The following is a 15,302-nucleotide window of genomic DNA, read 5'->3' on the forward strand; positions in this document are numbered from 1 at the left end:
AAAGCAAACCTGTGATCCAAAATTTAAACGCCATAAAGTGTTGCACACTCAGATTCACACACAATCCGAAATAATATGCGATGCCACGGAAATGCATTTTTGCAAATTCTCACTTCTTTCAAGAAAAGCTTGGTGTAATTTGCCTTCTTAAAACAGAAGGAAATTTGCAATAATTCAGCTATAAGGCCTGGTGCACACCAGAGGAGTTTTTCTGAGCGTTTTGAGGTTTTAAATCTGCTGCTAATGTTATCCTATGTGTCTGTGCACACTGGAGCAATGAGGTTTTGTAAAAAACCCCATAGCATTACATTGGGAAGAGCTTTTAGAGGTTTCAAAAGCTCTTCCCAATGTAATGCTATGAGGTTTTTTACAAAACCTCATTGCTCCAGTGTGCACAGACACATAGGATAACATTAGCAGCAGATTTAAAAACTCAAAACGCTCAGAAAAACTCCTCTGGTGTGCACCAGGCCTAAGTGAACATTTGTGGTTACCCACAATGCTCTACTGAATATGCAAATTATCCCTTTTCGCCCTTGTTAAGCCAAGCAAGCATCCAGAACCGCTGGTGGATAGCAAGCTTTAAATTTTACACAGCCATATCAAACCCACATGTGACAGCCTGTTTCGTACTTTTGGTCCTCATCAGTACCTGGCAAGGATTGATATGGCTGTATGAGATACGGCTTGGACCAGTACAACCGAATAACCAAGCAGCTCAGGGTGACCGAAACCACTCGGAATGTATAGGGGGATAAAAGGGACCAAAAAGCCCTCCTACTAGAAAAAGCAAAGCTTGGTGTAAGTGATTGGACATGGTAAGGTTTTGTTCACATAACAAAGTGCACTTGCAGAGACAACCGGTAACGGTGAGAGACTTCTGACTGTACTATACAACAGACTTAACACATGAGAAAGCGTTTGGCAAGGAAAAACAGCTGTAGTGTGCGCCCCCCCTTTCCCTCTGCATCCCATCTCTTCCCTTTAAGCCTCACCAAGAATGTTTCCGTGTACACATGTCGATAATGGGACCAATAAGTATATGCGGAAGCCCTGACTCTTCATCTTCTGGCTCCAGACTTCTGATCGTCTCTGTTATTCCCTTTCGTGGCAGTGGCCTGGGGAAGTTGGTTTGATCATGTGATCGGCTGGTGGAACGCCAAAGACAAGCATCAAATCCTCTACATATTCTACGAAGACATGAAAGAGGTGAGGAACCGATCTGACAAGTGGAAGGGAAACTAAAGGGATTTCTTTTTTTTTAATTTTCTTTGTTTCACATTTCCCATTTGAAGCCAGCAGATGGAAGTATGGAGCACCTAAAGTGACTGATAACGCTGGCCTCATAGTTTGTAGTTGCTGTGAGATCACACTGACTGACAATGCAGCGTGATGACTATCTCTATAATCCCAGCATTCATTGCTTTCCCATGAAGTGTCTCTCCCAGGGCTACTTTGACCTATCACCGAGACACCCACCATATTTTCCATCACTATTAAAGGGGCACTACAGCGAAAAACTGTAGAATTTTAAATATGTGCAAACATATACAAATAAGAAGTACATTTTTTCCAGAGTAAAATGAGCCATAAATTACTTGTTGCTGTCACTTACAGTAGGTTGTAGAAATCTGACAGAAGTGACAGTTTTTGGACTAGTCCATCTCTTTATAGCGGATTCTCAGGGATATATTTATTTTCAAAAGCACTTAGTGAATGGCAGTTGCTCTGTCCAACTGCCAAAATAATGTACAGCGAGCAGGGAAGCTGGTCAGTATCATTGTTTAAATCCTTTTTAGGGAATATCTTTATAAAGAATAAAAGCCTTGCTGAGAATCCCCTATGAAGAGATGGTCTAGTTCAAAACCTGTCACTTCTGTCAGATTTCTACCGCCTACTGTAAGTGACAGCATTATAGGAGAAAAGTAATTTATGGCTCATTTTACTTTGGAAGAAACGTACTTGTTATCTGTATATGTTTGCACATATTTTAAATTTTACAGTTTTGCCCTTTTAATGATAACAAATGTTTTTTTTTCTAAATCCTATGTGACAATACAACATTAAACCTACTTTTTTAGCTTTTAAAAAGAAAATAAAACTCTTGACTTCTAAAAAAGATATTTTCAGGAGTAGGAGGATGGATACAATCTTTATCTCATCAGTTTATTTTCACCTCAGGTTACCTTTTGGCTACGTTTCCATTTGTGTGTTTTTTTTCCACAAAGTCCCATAATGAATATTTGCATTAGTATGAAAACCAATGTATCACGCTGGTGCGTGGTGAGATAGCGTACAGGTTATTTACAAACAATAGTACAGTAGTGTAGTCAAGATCAGGCTAAAGTTATTCACTAGTCAGAGATATCAACGTACAGAGTAGCTAGGCTAAATTGTAGTCAATAATCGAGCAGAGTCATACACATAGGTCACATGTCAGTCGTATTGTAAGGATTAGGCAATAACGAAGTCAGGGACAGGCCGAGTCGGTAACGAATATCAGATGGCAGCGGTACAGCAGGACTAGACAGTAGCGAGGTCAAGAGGCAGGCAAAAGTCGGCACACAGATAATATACAATGAGATGTTACAATAATAATATTACTAGAATATATACAAAAGTAATAAAGACTGACTAACTGGAGTACATATAAATTGTGCGTTTACACAATATATCAATGTAGCTCAGAGTAGCTAGATAGACCTAGAACCAGTGAAATGATTAGTATCAAGGCCAGAGAGTGACTGCAAGCTCTGGCCTTAAATACAGACCACAATTTGCCAGAAACCACTCCCATAGTGATGTCACTTCAGTGACATCACTGCTGACCTCAGCTAGATCCTCCTCCTAAGCCTATAAGGCTTATCGTTAGTTGCGCGCGTTTGGTCGCACTGCGCACGCCGGAACTCATCGCCATTTGACCGGACAATGCCATAGACACTGTGGAACCTGCCGCTGGAAGGTAAGAATGTTACACAATGATTGTGAATGGGTTAGTTTCCATTTTACATGAATTTTCGGATGCAAGAAAAAAACAGCTTGCTGAATCTTTTTCGCATTCTGTATGTGATTTTTCCCATCTAATGCAAAAAATTATATACAATGGCCCATATGCAATTCAGCTTTTTTTTCTGCTAGGCGATATTTTCAGACTTGTCAATAAAATACCTTTTACATCACCAGCAGACAAGAAAATACTTAAAATAGTTTTGACAGTACTTTTTAATTGCAAAGTGCTGAAATGTATTATAAATAGAAGATTATTTTATCTTCTATTTAGAATAACTTTCAGCACTTTGCAATTAAAAAGTACCAAAAACAGTAGGTGGAAAAGTTCTGTCAACGAAAACATCTCCTGGGTGAGAACTCCGGAGAAAAATGTAACTGCATATGGGCCAGTGTGTTTGTTGCACACGTTTCTTCCCGGAATGAGGAACTTGTTATCGTGCCACTAGTTAGAACATGTAAAAAAACAAAAAATGTGCATAAAACGCATTCAAAATACCATGTTTTTTTTACAATTTGCAAGTTATTTTCCCAATGCAAAAACACAACGCAACAATGGAAACTTAGCCTTAAGCACTTAAGTGCCAGCGGTCTCTGACCCCCTAAGGACCAGAGACCGCTGGTACCAGAAACGGCGGAACACTGACGAATAGCTGTACATACCCACTGCAACCGCCGTCCACGCCACAACCCTCAGTCAATCACTCTGCTGTCTCTATGATGGCAGAGTTCCTGTGAGCTGGTCAAGAGCTGCTTTCATTGGCTCCTGACGATGTTTATCAGTGTAAGCCAATGGGAGTTGCTTACATTGATAGACAGGGACAGGAGCCAATTGAAAACGGCTTCTGACCCACTCACAGGGCTCTGCCAGTATAGAGACGGCAGAGCGAGTGAACTGCGGTGGGGAGACATCGGTGAGATTGCCGGGAGTGACGAAAGCAGCGAGAGCACGCGGCGTCAGTGAATTGAAATCTACGCCCTGGCAGCCAGATCAGTATCAAAATGGCGTAGATTTCAATTAGCCTCGTCCTTAAATAGAGCATAGTAGAGAATCCGAGGCATCAAATTACCTAAAAAAAAACAAATACTTACCTAAGAAGAAAAAAGATTCTGCAATGCAAACTTGGAATCTGCGAAATTTGGGATTCATGTGGGATTCAATGCAAAACTTTGGAATTTTGGCAGGTTTGGAATTCGGCAATTCTATTTGTGCTCTAAGCTTTTTCTTTGTAACTTTGACAGGACCCAAAGCAGGAGATCAGGAAGGTGATGAAGTTTCTGGAGAAGGATCTATCAGAAGAAGTGGTAGAGAAGATCTACCAACATACCTCCTTCAAAGCCATGAAAGAGAACCCCATGGCCAACTATTCCACCTTCCCCACTGCCATATTTGACCAAGCCACCTCCCCCTTCATGAGAAAAGGTGGGGATCATTTCTGCTCTGACCAAAAACACTAAACCCTTATCTACAAAAGTAACCATAACTACCACTAAATTATAATGTATTTGATCATTATCATCACTTAATAGTCTTGAAATGACACTATCCCAAACAAAAAGTAGCTCAAAAAAGCACCAACCCAGTATGTATGAAAAAATATCAAAAAAGCATTATTGAACAATTACAGAACTAAATTAAAAGCAATTAAAACACCCACCAATAGGTGGAACCTGGGGGAAAAAGCATGTACAATCTGGCCAGTATCAATAATAAATCAATGACATTTAACGTATACAGTATAGTAAAAAAACATCCATAAGCACATACGGTCCCGTAGAACTAATTAACAGAGATGAACAGAGACCATAGATTTAGTATTGATACTGCCCAGATTGTACGTGCTTTTTCCCCCCAGGTGCCACGTATTGGTGCATGTTTTAATTGTTCTTAATTTTGTTCTGCAATTGTTCAATAAAGCTTTTTTGATATTTTTTCATACATGCTGGGTTGGTGCCTTTTTGAGCTACTTTGTGTGTGTGATAGTGTATCTATTATTAGAACTTAGCACATTCCAGTTTATATATTATATTGTAAAGAAAACTTTGGATAAGGTGTTGGTTTGTTTTTGTAGTACAATTGAAATGACACTTTCATTTTACAAACTCCAACTAAACCTTTGGATGATCTGGTAGATTTTAGGGCTGGATTTGTAAAGCACATAGAGGTAGTGATGTGAATGAATTTCGCTTAATCATAATTTCACCTAGTACTTTGCAATTATGATGCAAAATTATGTGTAAGAGTTTGCGGAAAAGCCGCCGCGCGGACTGACGGCGAGGCGGCTGGTTACGCGTCCAGCCCGGCGGTTTGCACGCAGCAGCGTGCATCTGAGGTGGTTGGGTCTGTTAGTGCACACAGATTGAGGAATACACACGTGCGCGCTGAGAGGCAGAACCTTTATGGCAAACGAGGAGGGATCAGCTGACCAGGTTGGTCAGCTGATCTCAGAGCGAGTAGCTATTGGTTGATCAGTGAGGGGTGGCGCTGGTGAGCGCCGCTCTATATATAGTTACTACTGATCAGTCTCAAGTTGTCTGCCGTTGCGAACACTTACATGAAAGCACTCAGACCATAGTCAGATCCCACAGTGTGTTTGAACCAGGAGGACCTGGGAATTCACACTGAGCCAGATTACTATTGTGTTACCATTGTGTTATACTTCAGACTAGTTCCAGGGTGTTGAGACCACGGACCTCACACCCAAGACTAGACATTGTTGATATATGTTATGACCTATTGCATCCCTGCCTATTCTTCTGCTTTCTGATTTGGTACCTTCACATATCTGATTACCTGTTGCCAACCCTGCCTGTCCCTGGATACCGAATCAGCCTTTTGCCTCTGTACCTTATCTGCCCATGTGTTGCCGACCCAGCCTGCCCGACCTTGCGAGCTATCCCTCTCCATTGAGAGATTAGTCTCCAGTCCTGCTTGTGACGCCCACCTTCTGGGTGTTACTCAGCCACAAGGCCTTACAGCTATTCAGCCTGGGGCTCCACCCCTTTGGAAGTCTCAGGCTGTTGGAAGGGCTTCACACTTTCCAGAGGGAGATATTTCCCATACGGCCAAGGACCACCTACTCCCCGGGTGGTCCCACTCAAAGTCATTACTGTTGCACCAAACACTCACACTACAGAGGTGTCCAGAGGTTAGTTATACTTGTATTATTGGTGATTCTGCAGATCAGCAATAATCGGGTATATATCTGTATTCTTGGTGATACTGCAGATCACCAATAATCAGATTCTCTCTGTGTGCTGACACCGATCGTTACAGAACGGCAGACCAACAAAACAAAATGGACGCACTGAACAGCCATCTCGAGGCACTCACCACCTCGGTGGAAAATTACATCCGAGTGCTGGACTGTCACCAGACCCAGATCAACGCTTTGTCTGGGTCAGTACAAGTCCTGCAGACGGCAGTGAATACAGTGCGATCTCCTCCAGGTACAGACTTACGTATGCCTGTGCCCGAAAGGTTTTCTGGTCACAGATGTGACTTTCAGAATTTTAGAAATCGAGAGTTGTCATACTTTGAGTTAAGGCCTAATTCATCAGGAACCGTGGCACAGAGAATTACTTTTATCAAAACTCTGTTGTCAGGGGATTCCCAGACCTGGGCATATAGTCTCCAGACAGGGCATGAGGCTCTAACTTCAGTAGAGGAAGCAATGGCTATAATTTATGATGATCTGGACATTGCCTCTACCGCTGAGCGGAAGCTCAAGACTTTGCGGCAAGGCAAGGATCCAGTTGAAATTTACGCAGCTGAGTTCAGGAAGTGGGCAGTTTCAGCTAGATGGGGGTCATTTGCACTTCTGGACTGTTTCTTGTCAGGATTGTCAGACGCGGTCTCTGATCTAATGTTGGGACATCCTGAGCCGAAGTCTATTGATGAGGCCATTTCATTAGCTGTCAGGGTTGATCGTCGTCTACGTTATCAGAGGCAGACTTGGGGTAGGAACAATGTGAGATATGTTTCCTACGCCTCTCCTCCACCTGCTTCACCTCCGCCGGAGCCAATGCAGATTGGTCGGTCAAAATTGTCCAAGGTGGAGCAGAATTGCAGAAAAACAGAGCAGCTCTGTTGTACTGTGCAGAGGAGGGTCACAGAGTGCAGAATTGTCCCAAGAAGTCGGGAAACGCTGCCGCCTAGGTGTAGTTGGAGGTAATACCCTAGGCGCGCAGTCTTTACCTCCTAACGACAAACGATTGCTCCTCCCTTGTTCTATATCATGGGAGGATCAAACAGTTGCTACTGAAGCTTTCCTAGACTCAGCAGCCAACTTTATGGATTACGAATTTGCGAAGAAATTGGGGATTCCTGTTTTCCCTTTTAAACAACAGATTCTGGTCACTGCAGTAGACGACTCTCCTCTGCAGAGTAAATACCCTCTGTCTCAGACCCCAGAGTTAAGGGTCACGGTGGGGGTATTACATAGAGAGAGTTTACAATTTCTGATTTTGAGGATGACAACTTCCACGATCATTCTTGGCATGCCATGGTTACAACTTCACTCTCCTCAGATCAATTGGGCTTCAGGTCAGCTAACGAGCTGGTCTACCCATTGCCATCATCATTGTTTAGCGAAGGTAACTTTGGGTAACACCAAGATTCAGGTGGAAGGTTTGCCAAGCCAGTACTTAGAATTTGCTGACGTGTTTTGTCCCAAATCAGCGGATAAACTTCCTCCCCACCGTCCCTTTGATTGTCCTATTGATCTCAGGTCTGGTTGTATGCCCCATAGAGGTCATCTCTATAATTTATCTGCAGGAATACATCAGATAAAATTTGGCTAAAGGTTTTATTCGTCCCTCTCGGTCACCAGCAGGGGCAGGATTCTTTTTCGTGAAAAAGAAGGATGGAAGCCTCCATCCCTGCATTGATTATTGGGGCTTAAATAAGATTACAGTAAAAAATCGCTATCCTTTGCCTTTAATAGACGATTTGTTTACTCAGGTCACCAATGCAAACATTTTCTCGAAACTGGATTTGAGGGGTGCATACAACCTTGTGCGTATCAGGGACGGTGATGAATGGAAGACGGCCTTCAACACACCCGACGGGCATTACGAGTACCTGGTGATGCCCTTCGGGTTGTGTAACGCCCCGGCCGTCTTCCAGGAGCTGATTAACGAAGTGTTCATGGAGGTGTTGGGCAGGTTCGTCTTGGTGTATCTAGACGATATACTGATTTTTTCATCAAACCTCTAAGAACACAGGAAACATGTTAAATTTGTGTTACGGAAATTGAGACAGAATCTGCTGTATGCCAAATTGGAGAAATGCATTTTCGAAGTGACCTCTGTCGCCTTTTTGGGGTACATTATCTCGACCTCTGGCCTCTCTATGGACCCTGGAAAGGTTTCTGCGGTCTTGGAATGGCCTCAGCCTGTGGGACTGAAGGCACTCCAAAGATTTCTGGGGTTCGCCAACTACTACAGGAGGTTCATAAAGGGGTACTCTACGGTGATCTCGCCCCTCACTAGTCTCACCAAGAAAGGGGCAGATACTCACCACTGGTCTGTAGAAGCCCATGCTGCGTTTTCCACTCTAAAGAAACCGTTCTGTTCTGCTCCCATATTGAGACATGTAGATGTCACTTTTCCCTTTATCGTGGAGGTTGATGCCTCAGAGGTAAGGGTGGGGGCTGTATTGCGTTCTGGTTTACAGGGAAAACTCCACCCATGTGCCTATTTTTCCCGCAGGTTTTCACCCGCAGAGAAAAACTACGATATCGGTAACCAGGAGCTTCTGGCCATCAAGTTGGCCTTTGAGGAATGGCGACATTGGCTGGAGGGCGCAGAACACACCATCACAGTTTACACGGACCACAAAAATTTAGAGTACATAGAGGGCGCTAAGAGACTTAGCCCCTGACAGGCCCGGTGGTCATTGTTCTTTTCGAGATTCAGATTTGTAATTACGTATACCCCTGGCAGTAAGAACATCAAAGCTGATGCCTTATCCAGGTGTTTTGAGCCCGAGACAGCACAGCCCTCAGCCCCTAAAACCATTCTACCACAGAATGTGGTCTTGTCGGCCACTGAGACCTGGAAAGACTGGATTGTCACTCTGAGTCCATTCCAACAGGATGTTCCAGAGGGGAAGCCTGAGGGAGTTCTATTTGTGCCATTGCCTTTTCGTCTACAACTATTGCAGCTGTTTCATTCCCACAAGAATGCTGGGCATCCTGGGGCCACCAGAACTCAGGACCTGCTTGCTAGATGTGCTTGGTGGCCATCATTGGCAACACACTGTAAGGAGTTTGTAAGGAAATGTGCAGTATGTGCTAGGAGCAACCCCTCCCATCAGGCACCTGCTGGAATGTTGCAACCGTTACCAGTTCCAAGTGAACCTTGGACCCATTTGTCCATGGATTTTGTGGGAGAACTCCCCAGGTCTGAGGGCATGACGGTCATTTGGGTGGTAGTTGATAGATTCAGTAAGATGGCTCATTTTGTCCCCCTGAAAGGACTCCCCTCTGCCCAGGAATTGGCTGATCTCTTCATCCAGCACATTTTCCGTCTGCATGGCATTCCGGAAAATGTAGTGTCAGATCGGGGAGTCCAATTCGTATCTAAGTTTTGGAGGACATTCTGCCATCAGTTAGACATGGATCTTTCTTTTTCATCAGGCTACCACCCACAGACCAATGGCCAGACCAGTCAATCAGTCCCTGGAACAGTTTCTTAGATGTTATGTTGCAGATGCACAAACCGACTGGGTAAAGTTCTTGCCGTTTGCAGAATTTGCGCACAACAATCTGAAAAGTTCCTCCTCAGAATTTTCCCCATTTCAGGTGGTGTCAGGAAGGTCACCCAAGTTTGCCCCATTGCCAGTGGCTTCCACTCCGTTTCCAGCCCTGGAGGATTGGCAGAGGGCCTTGAAACAGACTTGGGGAATGGTTAAGAGAAATTTGAGGAAAGCTTTTCAGAACCAGAGGAAACAGGCTGACAAGAGACGTTCCATAGAATGGGAATTCTCTCCAGGGGATTTGGTCTGGGTGTCCACACGACATTTGGCTCTGAAACAACTGTCACCCAAACTAGGCCCGAGATTCATAGGTCCTTTTCCAGTGACCAGAAGAATTAATAAGGTCACTTATGCTATTGATCTCCCTACCAGCATGCGTGGGGTAAGATCATTCCATGTGTCTTTGCTCAAGCCGGCAGTGCACGTGGATTCCGCTCCCCCCCACCCTGTGTTGATTGATGACCAACCTGAATATGAGATAGAAAAGATTCTAGACTCTCGGCTAGTGCAGAATTCCGTGCAGTATTTGGTTCACTGTAAGGGATATGGCATAGAGGAGAGAACTTGGGTGCCAGACTGTTGCATGCACACAGAAGAATTAAAGGAGTTCCATGACTCACATCCTGAAAAGCCTGGTGGGAAGTGTCCGAAGTCCACTCATCAGGGGGGGATACTGTAAGAGTTTGCGGAAAAGCTGCCACGCGGACTGAGGGCGAGGCGGCTGGTTCCGCGTCCAGCCCGGCGGTTTGCACGCAGCAGCGTGCGTCTGAGGTGGTTGGGTCTGTTAGTGCACACAGATTGAATATGCGTGACGCGTACCCTCGTATGCGTCATCACGTAGAGGACGTGAGGTCAGAGAAAGGGCGGAAGTACCACAAGGGTACTACCGCTGAACTGCCCGCTGCCCGGCCTCAACGCGTCCTACTCGGACTCCTCCTCCTCACTCACACCACTGCCAGCCAGCCACTGCAGCAGCCACCACCGGTACTATTTAACTGTACGCAAACTTTTTTATGGGGAAGCGGGCAGAGGGGGGAGCGCTAGCGGAGGGGGTGGGGGGAATTTCCGCCCCCCCCGCAATCGGGGCATGCTCCCCCCTTATGCCTGCGACCCCATAGGGGGGCCGTATTCGGCCGAACAGGGGCCCTGTTCGGCCGGGCATTGAGCAGTTCGGGCGAACCCGAACTAAAAGGCCGAACACCATCAGGTGTTCGGCCGAACTCGAACATCACACGAACAGGGTGATGTTCTGCAGAACCCGAACAGTGGCGAACACTGTTCGCCCAACACTAATGCTCAGTGACTAGCCACATGGCTAATTAATATTCACTGCACTGTGGTGACTGGTGGTGGGACTCGTAGAGTTGTCCGGATCATGAACGAATCGTTCATTTGATCCGGATCTTTTTTGTGAGTCAAATCATCCGGATCATCACAATGAAAGATTCGGTTCACAGTGGATGTCTGTCTGGAAGAAACAGGAACATACAGAATGTACAGTGCAGGGAAAGTCCTGTCCTGCTAGTCATTTCACCCAGTCTGCTTCCCTAGTAAAATGATTCGGTTCAAAGATCTGATTCGAATGATCCGAATCCTTAAAAAGATCTGGACTTCCTATCACTAACCTGGAGCGGCTGCTTTGAGAGATGCATAACGCAGCTCAATCTGACGTCCAACTTCAACACCACCACGCGTTGCGTTAGGGGCACGTTATGCGACCTTAACGTCCCCTAAAACGCAATGTCTTGGTGGGAAAGAGGCCTAAAGGGAACTATACATTTTCTTCAGAAGACTGCAGTTAATTTACTATAGCTCTGTGTAGTACAGGGATTACTGGCAATCATCATTTATAAACTTACTTATTTTGCTTTTGGCAGAGCATTAGAGTTTCCTGCCAGTCACTGGATTAGTGCAGGTGTTGAAAACGGGTAATAACGTCTCCTACACTGTGCAGATGGTTACTTCTACAGCATGGTTGGTCTGTACTCAAAACAGAATGTTATCACCATGGATGCAAAGAAATATCATTTCAGCTTGTTCTAGCTTATGGAAATTCTTACAGGGCTTCAAATGAAAATGAAAATGATTATTTTAAATTACATAAAGACTAGGGAAGGTCAATGAGATGCAAATATTTCTGACATTTGTTTATGCAAATTTGTGCAGCTTGAAATATGGACCAGTTGGATCCTGCTGAGATATAATTCAATTGGTCCATTTTGAAGCTGAATACATTTACATACATTTGCATAAACTCTGAATTATTTGCATCTTAATGCTGACATCCTTAAAGGTGGCCAAACATGATACAATAAAAATGTGATTTTTTAAAAAAAATAATGATCACTTGTACAGAAAAATGAAAAGTTTTTTTTTTTTTTCAAGCAAGAAAGATAATTTTCATTTTTTTTTTCAAAATCAGGAGTAGTGGAAAATTCTGATTATTTTTTTCAGAAAACTGAATGGTGTAGGATAGCTGTCAATTTCCCCAAGCAATTTCTTAAAAGCTTTCGATCATTTTTTTTTTCATAATTAGGGAAAAAGATTAACCCATGTATGATAGCCCAGCGCAGTGTAGTATGTTGGTGCTTCATAAATATAATAAATGATAATAATATAAATAATAATATAAAAAATAATAATTATACATTGGTCAGATGTTTCAAAAGTTGACATTTCTGAAATTGAAAAAAATATATATAGAAAAAAAAGAAAAATTGATTCTTATGGTTGGCCGCATATAATACATTATTTTATTTTTTTTGCATTTTTGAACAATTGGAGAATAACAATACATTTTTTCAGATTGATTGTAACTTTTGAAAAATCTTTAAATCATCACACACAACTTTTCCCCAGTTATTAAAAATGATCAAAAACTACAAAAAACATTTTTGGGGTCTGTAAATCAAAAAAAATTATAGTACAATTTATCCTACACCATTCAATTTCTAGATAAAATGATCATAATATTTCACCATGGCTAATCGAGATATATTTGCAAAAAAAACGGAAAATCAATCCCATTTCTTGATAAAAAATAAATAAAAACTTTACATTTTTGATACAACCGATTGTCTTTATAGAAATTAATGGAAATTTTAACTTTTTTATATTGTGTGTGGCCATTTTTAGGACAATTTTGCAAAGAAATTAAAATTTAACAGAGAGGGGCCTGCCTACAATTTTGAAGTCAATAGTGTTAGTGTTCCATTCTATAGATCATGTACAGTAATTTACTTGTTGGATAACCACAGTGTCTTTCCGTATGTTAATGCAGGAGAAGTTGCTGATTGGATGAATCATTTTACGGACTCCCAGAATAAGTTATTTGATGCGGAATATGAAAAGAGAATGAGTGAAACAGACCTGGCATTCCGCTGTAACATCTGAAGGGAATATATTGGACTCAGGGCTGGGAACGAATTATTGAACCGGAATGTAGACTTACGCACAACTTTGGAAAAAATAGACATTTTAAATTGTAGCTCCACTTTTGTGGACATTGTTTTTGTTTTGTTTTTTAATCTTCAAGACAAGAATATATATTGCAAAGCTTCCATCGCACATTTCTATACCTTGCCTACATTTTCATTCTCTGTGTTCCACATTGTACACTTGAAGTAAATTGGGTGTGGTTGCACATGGGCTGTGAGCTGACATTTAACACAATACCATCCATGCAGCTATGAGAACCTACATGAACGAACCACTCACTGCCTAGGCCAATAAAACTGCAGAAATCAAGATGTGGACTGCACACGACTGCACACGACCTCAAACAGTGGACTGTCGCCTGCGATTAAATGATCATGCATTAAAAAATCATCAAATCAACTAGTCATAAAATCAAAGGTGATTTAAAAATAGTCTGAATATTAATGCTGTATGCAAATTTATTTTAATGAAGTTGGAGTTACACTTTAAAGGGGAACTGAAGAGAGAGGTATATGGAGGCTGCCATGTTTATGTCCTTTTAACCTTCCTGGCGGTAAGCCCGAGCTGAGCTCGGGCTATGCCGCGCAGGAAGATATCTCAGCCCCTGGTGGGGCGATTTGCGCACTTCAAACTGCTGTACGCGCAGCTAGCACTTTGCTAGCCGCGCGTACAGCTCGATCGCCGCCGCTCTGCGGCGATCGCCCGCACGCAGCGGCGCAAGAGGGCCCCCCCCCGCCAGAGCCCTGTGCTGCCCGGACCAATGAGTTCCGGGCAGCGCTATGGGCTGGATCGGAGACGTCTGACGTCAGGACGTCGGCTGACGTCCATGACGTCATTCCGATCGTCGCCATGGCGACAGGAGAAGCCAAACAGGGGAGCGCGTTATATACGCGTTCCCCTGTTTGCTTTTGATGCCGGCGACGATCGCACTAGAGGGACACATGCGCCCTCTAGTGGTGTTTCATGTAGCTACCACTCTGGTAGCTTTACATGAAACAAAAAAAAAAAAATTTAAAAAAAAAGGATTTTTGCCTAAGTGGCAAAAAAAATTAACTGCCAGGAGGGTTAAGCAATACCAGTTGCCTGGCAGCCCTGCTGATCCTCTGCCTCTAATACTATTAGCCATAGCCCCTGAACAAGCATGCAGCAGATCTGGTGTTTCAGACTTTAAAGTCAGATCTGGCAAGACTAGCTGCATGCTTGTTTCTGGTGTTATTCAGATACTACTGCAGAGAAATAGACCAGCAGGGTTGCCAGGCAACTGGTATTGATTAAAAGGAATTAAATATGGTAGCCTCCGTATACCTCTTACTTCAGTTCCCCTTTAAAGACAAACGAAGAGCCAAAAGTCATCCCAGTGAAGACATGGGAAATCCTGCTTATATACAGAAAATGTACAGCTTCAAACACATCATCTTCCCTGAAATAAAGCTGGATGCTCTCCAGATATCATGAATTTTTTCTCTGCTCTGCTCTTATTAAAATGTGCTTCAGTTTTTAAAACCTATGTTTTTTATCTTGACACAATATGGAAAGGAATAGAATCTCTGCAGGCAAGGCTGTTTACAGGCATAGGCAAAGCAGGCAGAGTCCTAGCATAACACTCGAAGGAGGGGACACCACAGATCCATTCTTAGAACACCGTGCTTCATGGAATTTGTATACACAACTGCTAGTTCCTTTGAGGTACCATAGTGGCATGTGGTAGACTGTAGTAAATTATTCCACTTTGACATTAACGTTTCTTAAAGATATATATTGGTATATAATCCCGCCCTCCCAGTGATGTCCTAGCCTAGGCTGTTTAGCAATGCAGAATTCTCCTGAAACAGGGAAAATCGGTGCAGGTGAGCCAAGATTAGCAGCAAAGCAGGGATACTAGAGAGTTCGGAGGCTTCACGCCCGCTATGTAATGCCACAATTTGCATATCGGCATACCTTGCACCTGCGCTTTTACCGGGCACGTCTGGGTGTCCAAATTTACATTCTTTTTCACAAATTGTGGCTTTGCAGCAGTGCCTCCGGTTGTCCAAATTTACATTCTTTGCAGCAAACTGCGACTTTGCAGGGGGATAGGTTAAGGTTAGGAGGGGGGGGG

At 43.4% G+C, this 15,302-nt stretch overlaps 1 protein-coding gene across 1 annotated transcript in view; it reads left to right on the forward strand.

Moving 5' to 3' along the window:
- Positions 1-14,660, forward strand: part of LOC137524228 (sulfotransferase 1C1-like) — a 43,168-nt gene extending 28,508 nt beyond the window's left edge. Inside the window, exons 6-8 of the mRNA XM_068243847.1 lie at positions 1,115-1,209; positions 4,249-4,429; positions 13,047-14,660. Of these exons, the coding sequence (XP_068099948.1) occupies positions 1,115-1,209; positions 4,249-4,429; positions 13,047-13,159 (389 nt within the window). The 3' untranslated portion in view covers positions 13,160-14,660. The remainder of the gene's footprint in view (positions 1-1,114; positions 1,210-4,248; positions 4,430-13,046) is intronic.
- Positions 14,661-15,302: the final 642 nt, after the last annotated feature.

Source organism: Hyperolius riggenbachi, chromosome 7 (genome assembly GCF_040937935.1).
Source record: "Hyperolius riggenbachi isolate aHypRig1 chromosome 7, aHypRig1.pri, whole genome shotgun sequence".
Lineage (NCBI taxonomy): Eukaryota > Metazoa > Chordata > Amphibia > Anura > Hyperoliidae > Hyperolius > Hyperolius riggenbachi.